At 34.4% G+C, this 8,850-nt stretch overlaps 1 protein-coding gene across 2 annotated transcripts; it reads right to left on the reverse strand.

Moving 5' to 3' along the window:
- Positions 1 to 103: 103 nt before the first annotated feature.
- Positions 104 to 8,362, reverse strand: LOC110449825 (tripartite motif-containing protein 3-like). 2 transcript variants are annotated; one of them, XM_021496930.1, is made up of 4 exons: positions 8,215 to 8,362; positions 4,025 to 4,162; positions 3,565 to 3,715; positions 104 to 3,250 (listed from the first exon to the last, which is right to left on the reverse strand). In XM_021496930.1, the coding sequence occupies exons 2-4, from the start codon at positions 4,155 to 4,157 to the stop codon at positions 2,365 to 2,367; spliced, it is 1,170 nt and encodes a 389-aa protein (XP_021352605.1). In that variant the 5' UTR covers positions 4,158 to 4,162; positions 8,215 to 8,362; the 3' UTR covers positions 104 to 2,364. The 2 variants fall into 2 exon arrangements, with proteins under 2 accessions (XP_021352605.1, XP_021352606.1); XM_021496931.1 differs by lacking the exon at positions 8,215 to 8,362 and adding an exon at positions 7,168 to 7,239.
- Positions 8,363 to 8,850: the final 488 nt, after the last annotated feature.

The raw sequence follows: 8,850 nt of genomic DNA on the forward strand, positions 1-8,850 counted from the left end.
GATGCTCATATATTATGATTTCATGAACAAACCTCGGTTTGGACGGTATTGTTTTATTTTTTTTATTTTAGTGATCCAGTGTATGAATAAAATATAAAAAATGTCATCTTTTAAGTCCTTTATTCATTTTTGTAAACAAATCTTTTGTTTTACTCTCGTTCTAATAAAGATAACAGAATGTCAACAGATAGGTTTATAACAGCGCCATTATGTAGGCATGTTTATAATAACTTCATTTTTATCGTATGAGCTTATAAATCAACAAAATGAGAATGCACATATATACCCCCATCATCCTCGATAAAACAGAGGTTAGGTTCACCAAAACAACCCTGCGACAGCGTAACGTTAAAACTGACTGACTTTAAATTCGAGCGTCGCTCCTCCGTAATCTTCAAAGGGAAGATATTAGCCTAGCGATTGGTCAGGTTTTTTTTTTTGCCTTTGACCAATTAAAAAGCTATCCGAATGCCTTCAATTTTGCAAAGGCATATTCCAGGGACGCAAAGAGCGTTAGTGAGCGTAACCCATGGAGTATAGAGGATGATATTCCCATATAAACAAAACATCTTTATTTTTGATAAATAATAAATGACAATAATTAAAAGATGAAAATGCCAGAGTTTAAGAAAACGAATACAGTTATGCATAATGTATGACCCTTTAGTATAAATACTGTCTAAGTAACATATTCAGTATGGTGTTTTTTTATTATTATTATTTTGCTACTACTTAACCAAAATAATTATCTCCCATGGCATAAGACATACTACAGTATCCAAAACCTTCAACCTAGAAAATATTTTGGCAGAGTAGATGCAAAATACGACATCATTGTTATTTCTGACAGTTCATAGATAATATTCAATACCACAAAATTCTTAGATTGAATATTCTGAATCCTTTACTTCCTGCCAAATCGCGACATTGAGGCCTCTTGACAGACGACAACAATCCCAACCTAGTCAATATTTGTCTATACAAGCAGAGCTAAAATCACATTCAATCAAAACGCAAAAAAGATGAAGAACACCAGGGAAAGAAAAGGTTATGCTCTATTTAGTTACTTACAGAAAAAATGATGACGACACGTAGCAGCTTTTAACCAAGTGCACTTAATTTTCCGCCTGTCAAACATGGTATGTATGTAGGAATATGGTTAATAATATACACCACTTACTATTCTCATTATAAACTTGAAATTAACCTGTACATCTCTTAATTTTGAAATTCATATAATTTCGGAAAATAAAGCACCTGCCAATCTGTTTCAACAGTAGTTAAGTCCAATTTAGATTTCTACCTGTTTGGCCACTAACATCAGCGATGAGTCCTAAGACAACTCAGCTGTATGGTGAAGTGGAATTCATTTATGGCATGGCGTATCTATTACCAAATGTTATAGGTGTAATCACGTGCATGTCTATCACGTTCATATTCTTATATGTATATACTAGTATTAACTTTTGATATCAAAAAACTGTCATTTGATAACAAATATTCACGTTCAGAAAGCTGTCAAATTAAGGAAAAATACCAATTCCGTTCAAAAACCGATGATTACATGTGACCCTTTTATATCATATAACAGTTTTTAAAGACTATAAATTTCAGTCTGATTTACAAACATGTCTATATTGAAGTTTAGGTAGGCATATGCTAATGTTTTAAATGGCAAGCACTTTCTCTAAATTAACAATACTGAACTAAATCTTGTAAAATCCAGTTCCACACATCCCCTATAATAACAAATCCCCGACAGCGTTGATCGGTACCACATATTAAATCTAAATCAATTACATATTGGGTATGTTATCTCTAAACTGTGAAAGGAAAGCGAGATTATGCAGATAATGAAATATTGCAATTATGGATATCAATATCAAATTAATATCTGTGGTACAAAGTATTGTAATTTTGCTGAAATAAATTGAGAGAAGAATTATATTGATATTTTAAAATGATAACAGTGGATATCCCTATACCCATACCTGCACAGGTTTGCACGTATCTTATTCATTTCACATTCATGTTAAACACAAATGAACGTAATCAGGTTCCATGCCATTAACAGTGTTCTAGTTCCTAGGGATACATAAGTTATGATTTGAATCCAATTCTACCAGCACCCTGCTGTTCGACAACTTTAAAACAAAGTTCATACAAAAAAAATATTGTTCTTCTTTAATACTGTTATGTATTCCAAATATGGTTCCTTCTATCATAAAAACATATATTATCTATTTCTTAATGGTTAATGTAGCATGTGCTCAATACAGCTGGCCGACGTCGTAATTAGTGTATGGGCACAGAAACCAGATATATCATAGTAAGAAAGGCCATGACAGATGGGAATTGAAAAGATCACTCCATTTTAGTCGGAGATCTCCTCTTGCTCGAACCTGGTCTGGTAAGGTGACAATAGCATTGTTTGTATCGAAATATTTTCAATGAATGTGGACCGGAAACACTAAATTCCGTCACCATTAAATGTCCTTCCGGTCCAATTGCGCAAGTCTGAACCGCACCAGCCTCATCAGAAGGTCCAATGAGTTGTTTCAGTAGGACCCCGCGTTCAGAGTATAAGTTCACTGTGTGATTAAGGGCATCCCCGACGATCACCTCACCGGCCATATTAACACAGATACCAGACGGTAACATTGACAAGCCATCTCCTGTAGACATTGGATTAAACTTGTACAGAAGTTTGCCACCGTATGTAAAGTACTTGACCGAGTTGTTGACTGCATCACTTACGATCACCTCTTCCTTATTGTTGACACAAACGTGACACCCGATTTTGTCCCGAGCTGATCCCCCTACAGAGAAAGCATGGACCAGCTTCCCACCCCGCCTGTACACCTCTATTGATCTCCGGATGGTAGAAACAATTATGTTGTAGTCTTTATCACTTGCGATGGAGAAAGGTTCATCTCCGGTTGGAAACATAAATTTAAATTGTCTTCTTTGTGAAAAGACCTGCACTCGTTTGTTTCTCTTATCTGCAACAGCTAAGTCTCCATTCGGTAGTTCAGTAACGCCCGAGGGTTCATTGAACTGTCCTTCACCAGTGCCTTTGGAGCCGATCTTCTTGATGAAGATCCCGAATTGGTTAAAGATCTGCACTCTGTGGTTCAATGTGTCGGCGATCAGTACTTCACCGTCTAGTGTAACAGATAAGCCACGAGGATAGTAGAAGTCACCGTCTCCTCGACCCTTTACGCCAATGTTGAAGAGAAGTTTGTCAGGCCTGAAATACGACGCAGATGTTATTTCCAAAAGCGTCAAACTTTTAAGGAATCGTTCAACCAAGGTATACAAGTTATCTCACCCTAACGTTATTGATGATTTGAAATCCAAGCTCTCACAGACCATTGATTCCGCTATGTATAAAGTGTTTACTGAGATACATCAAACACCAGAGGCTATACTTATTACACACTGGTGATATACAACAGTTTTTGAATAAAGTAGAATCAACTTGTAACAAACATTATTAATATGAACATAAAATAAAATAAGGTTTTCCGTGTGTGATAACTTATTAAGTTGTATTGTACTTACGCGGTGGTGCCCTGTGGAGTGAGCTCTTTTTCTTGGTTATGGAGGTAGTTGACACTTCGGTATACCTGGCCAAGACCGTGGGAAAACATCCAGGCCTCCCAGTCCTTTTTCTCTGTCAAATCCTTTACGGACTCCATCCGGCAGTCGTGTGCTGTAGAGTGGTAGACGTGCGGTTAGAGTTACACCATTTTATTTAGTATCTTCAATTAACATTCGATAATAAGTGACTGATTCATGTACACCATTTTCTTAATTATGTTTTTTTCATGTTTACACATCATACACAAAGCCTTTCATTGCCCCAGTCTTAAATTCTGAAGTGCAATAGAAAAAAAGCCGTCCTATTACATCAATACATGAGAAGATGATTAAGCTGCTAAGAAAACTTATAATGTCGCGAACCGGGGAAACAAAGACGGAATGACAACCACCTTCAAACATTTAAAAGAGGCTCTCTTACATCGTGGTCTTCGCCCAAAGATGTGCGGCGCATTGTCCCTGTAGATTTCTCTGTAGGTGGTGATGGGGTAGCGTTGTTCTGGGGAGGTGTAGCCGTGGCCATACAGCCGGTACCGAGACAGGTAATCTACCATCGTGACTGTAAAAACAACAAAATCATCTACATCAGAGGTAATATCAGGTACAGTTTCTTTTTATTGTGATGGCCCTTGTTGGTTCCAATATTCAATCGAGTAAATTAAACGTAAAGCACGAAGCAAGAAAAAATATATAGGTATATTGCTTGTGGATATATACATTTCTGTCGAGCTTCACTAGTGCAGAGATTTTCAAGTTTAAATAACCACATTAAATGATATTTTCATAAATATTTTAAATGACAACATTTGCATGTCATGGCATAGAAACACACAACTTAAATACACAATGTAAATATACAATTGCGAAAAACACAAATCTAAATTATACAACTCTCAAATACCAGAGACTAAGAGACACACAAATTAAATGTCCGATCAATGCTCTTTAAGATTAGTGTCATGCTGTATACTGAGTGTGTACCTTATCTTCAAAATTAGTATATCATTGACAATCGAAACAAGTTAAATAGAAATAATTCACTATCGTCCATGGCTCATCATTATAAAGATCTATATGTGCGACTGTATTATGTCATACACGTTATAAACATTTAACTGTCAATTAACCAAATCATAATCATTTACTTCATCGAACACTTTAACGGTCAATTAACCAAATCATAATCATTCACTCTACGTTAGTCGTATTGAACGATTAAAGAGTCGACTACTTGAACGGTCAATTAACAATAAAAAAAAACACCATTTTAACTGTCAATTAACGATAATTTAATCAACCACTTTAACTGCCAATTAACGAAAATTTCATCAACAAGTTTAACTGTCAGTAAATGAAAACTTGACCAACTAATTTAATTTTCAATCAACAACTGAATCGACCACTTTTTGAACTGATAAACTGAATTCGTGATATATCCGTTTTGTAAAAGCGGAGATAATGTGTCGAAAGTCTGGCTAATTAAATCAATGTTCTACCCCACGGGCAGTAGTTCTCGCATCGCCGATATCATTCCATGTTTTTTTTACTTTAATCCAAACAACCTAATAAACTCATCAACAAGGCAATCCTTACCAGTATAGTAGGATGAATAAAATTAGTAATTTCAAATCATTATGGAAATAACGTATCATATCTTGGGGTAGAGGCAAATGATAAAACAAATATTGAATATTTGATAATAAACAGTATTTCAAGCATCTAACGAGTATAAAGAAAATTCTATAAGCACATTAATTTGTTTTCAATGGCATACGGGCTAGCTGATTGTACTTATCATTTGATAAGTGTTCCACTACTAAACCAGTTTTACTTCTCTGTTACTGCACTTACCTATATGATATATAAAAAAAAGACTCCATTCTTTTTTTGTATAATGACTCCTTTGAATGGGAATATATTTCATCTGGTTTTAATTGCGGGTTTATATTGAATTCTACTATACATGTATGTTATATGAAAGACGTCCAAGTTTAAAAATTCGTCTATAGAAAAGAAAGCTATTCAGTAGATTTATATCAGGACATTTATAATGCCATAATAACATTATAAATCTCAACCGTCATACACGACTAGCATTAACACTGTTAAGTACTACAGCCGAGGAACTACATCCGTATACATGTAAGCTAACATGACATTTCACTTAAGAATCACGTGCGTTGTACGAAGAATACGACGTAGTTTTAACATCTTGTATAAACACAAGAATACCTATTTTATGATCCCTGTACCGGTATATCTGTTTAAAACCTAGACATCGGTAAAACGACAAACAGGATTATCCGTGTATTGCCGTTCCACAATCACCTAGCTGTGAAGTAGCTGGTTATTGCCATAGTCCTTTTGGTAGAAGCAATAGGGAATGTTTGCACAAAAGCAAATTCTATATTAGTTTTAGACAGGAAAGGGCTATAATTGTCCTACGAAATATCAATAAGTACAGGGTCGGCAATATCCTGATCGGGTGAAACACGAGATGGTCACAAAATCGATAACCAATGTAATAAAAGGGTTATCCTAACTGGAGTGTTCTGTGTGTTTAATTAACATGAATACCGGTTAGGCGACAATCATTTTTGTAATGCATTTTATGACGGGTTTCAGTTTAACTTTCTAACAACCTTTTTACAACAAGAATAACAACAAAGTTGCAATGATAGTACCCGGATTTCTACAGTATCATCACAACAAAGAGTTTTAATTGATTTAAGAATCACGTTAAAATTATCAGTTTATATGCATGTGAATTAACTAATACGCCTGTTTCTCCTTAAACGGTTTATTTAATATTCATTTAATCAAATCCCACATGTACATGTTGAATTATATTAAAGAAATGTTTTAATCCTTTTTTTCTTTAAAGCCTTAATTGTGTATAAGACAAAAGTAAAACTTCATCTACATTTACAGCTGATCCTCAAGGTATTTTCCTTAAAACTATAAGCACAAAACAAAAAAACATAAAATATGGGTATAATTCGAAATCTATATAGATATACATGTGGAGTTCTATATCGGACAAACGTAGTACTATCGAGAGCTGTAAACACACGCCGACAATTAACAACAAATGACCATTTTCAGAGTATCGTTTCTATAGCCAATGGTTTGTAAATGAACAATAGGATCACTCTCTTTAAGATTTCGTCAGACTATTATAATGTCACTTTAAACATCCTGATATCGTCATCATTTTACCGTATAACAACTACTGGCCATTCCCCTGAGCATTTGGTTTTGTATATATGTAGGTTTCACAGCGGACTGTGGTTAAATATGATCCTTCTAACATTCATTAATTATACATCAATACAATGTGTATGATAATCAATACCAGACGAAGGCAGGACAAGAATTATACACCTGAGTCAACCATTTCAGTTACATATCACACATCAATACAACATCTCTTTTACTGTTATTTACATATTAGAAAATCGAATATGTAAAGCAAAACTATAAAAAAAAAAGCAATGCTGTATATCTTAAATGTTTACGTGGGAGAGCGTTATATACAACTATATAAAAATACTGTTAACTTACCTGACGTGTTAACTATTTAAACCTGCCAGGGAAAGACTCGGTTTGTATGTAGATAATCATGCATATGCGTTTTAATGGATCCTGACTGTAGTTGGTACTACCTATCATTTTGCCAATCTGTATAGCATATATTTTTGTTACAATCGATGAACTACAGTTTGAATAGGAAAGGCTGTATAGGGTTATTATTAAAACGATTACAATCCTTATTATATCCGCGAAGTTTAGAGGTATAGTTCAGTGGGATATTAGGGTAGGCTTTGATCCTAACATATAGATCTAAATGTTTTATTACATATATACCAATATATAACTCCAGAAGATTAAAGATAAACAGCAATAATTTATTTGTGACGAGACAATCATTGTTCACGTACCATATGCATTCTGATGTTTATCTTTTAAAGTACCTCACATCTACCGAATCACTGAATACATATTGCTAATAATTTATATATATTAACGGTACAACAGTGTAACATATCGTTATCTATAAATGCATACACTGTTCATCAATAATACTACAGAGAACATAGAGCTTCAGCTTTACAATATATATCTCGATCGCTAACGGCAAATATTTGGTCAAAATGAACGCTTGTACAAACTAACGCCTTTATTGTGTGACAAATCTAAAAGCTGAATGTAAGATTGAACGACCATTGTAGTCGAGATACAGAAATTTGTATCAACAGGTGTGAACTATACAACACAGGTAAGAAGTACGACTGTCAGGGCCTAATACACGTGAGTTTACAAGTTAAAGGATACACGATAAAATATAGCTTTGTAGATAATATCGTGACTAATCGCAATTACTGTTAAAACGTTCAATCTAAATTAATACAAGTAAGTCACATCCTATTTACGTGTTATTGATTTGTAGTAAATATTAACAATAAATAAGAGAAGATGCTTAATTAAATACAATTTAAGCCAATCAAATAGCTACTACTAGGTATAAGACACCGCCCTTTTAAATACACATGTGATTACAGGGTAGGGTAATACATACAAACAAAACTGTTTATGTAAGTAAACAGATACCTGTTTTCACCTGGGACTCGTGCTGGACAGTTGATCCTTACTCTTAACTTTGATCCATGTCCCGTCTATCTTAAATCACCACCTCTTCACCGTACAGCACGGAAGCTTCGTTAGCAACGGAAGTAATGGAGAAGTGACGTGACCCGACCTGTTGGGGTACAATATCACCCGGGTTCATCGCGCATGCTTTTTTGAAGGATTGTATCGAGTCTTAAGAACTTCAAATTATAAAGTCAGTACATATTTAAATCCCACACAATCGGATAAGCTGTAATACAATAAACTAGAACAACAAAGTGTGGATAGACTTAAGCTTGTTTATCGCCCTATGTTTACTGTTGAGTGTAGTGATAATACACCGTTAGCCTATATAAACAATAGCCTAGTCCAATGGAGAAAGATAGTGTGAAAATGATAAGTTGTTCAAGTAGATTTAACTTTTGTAGAGCACTGTTAAACACAATAAGGTTATCTTCTTAATTGATTTAAAAAAGGGTAAAATGGATTTTAATATAGAGAGAAGAATAAAACATGTTTTTGATGATAACACTTCAAACATGTCAACCTTTGTTTTGTTGTTTTTATTCATGAACATATGTGAATAAATTGGAAATTGGCTACACGAATGAAAAGTTT

The sequence above is a fragment of the Mizuhopecten yessoensis genome, unplaced genomic scaffold (assembly GCF_002113885.1).
Source record: "Mizuhopecten yessoensis strain PY_sf001 unplaced genomic scaffold, ASM211388v2 scaffold4823, whole genome shotgun sequence".
Classification (NCBI taxonomy): Eukaryota; Metazoa; Mollusca; class Bivalvia; order Pectinida; family Pectinidae; genus Mizuhopecten; species Mizuhopecten yessoensis.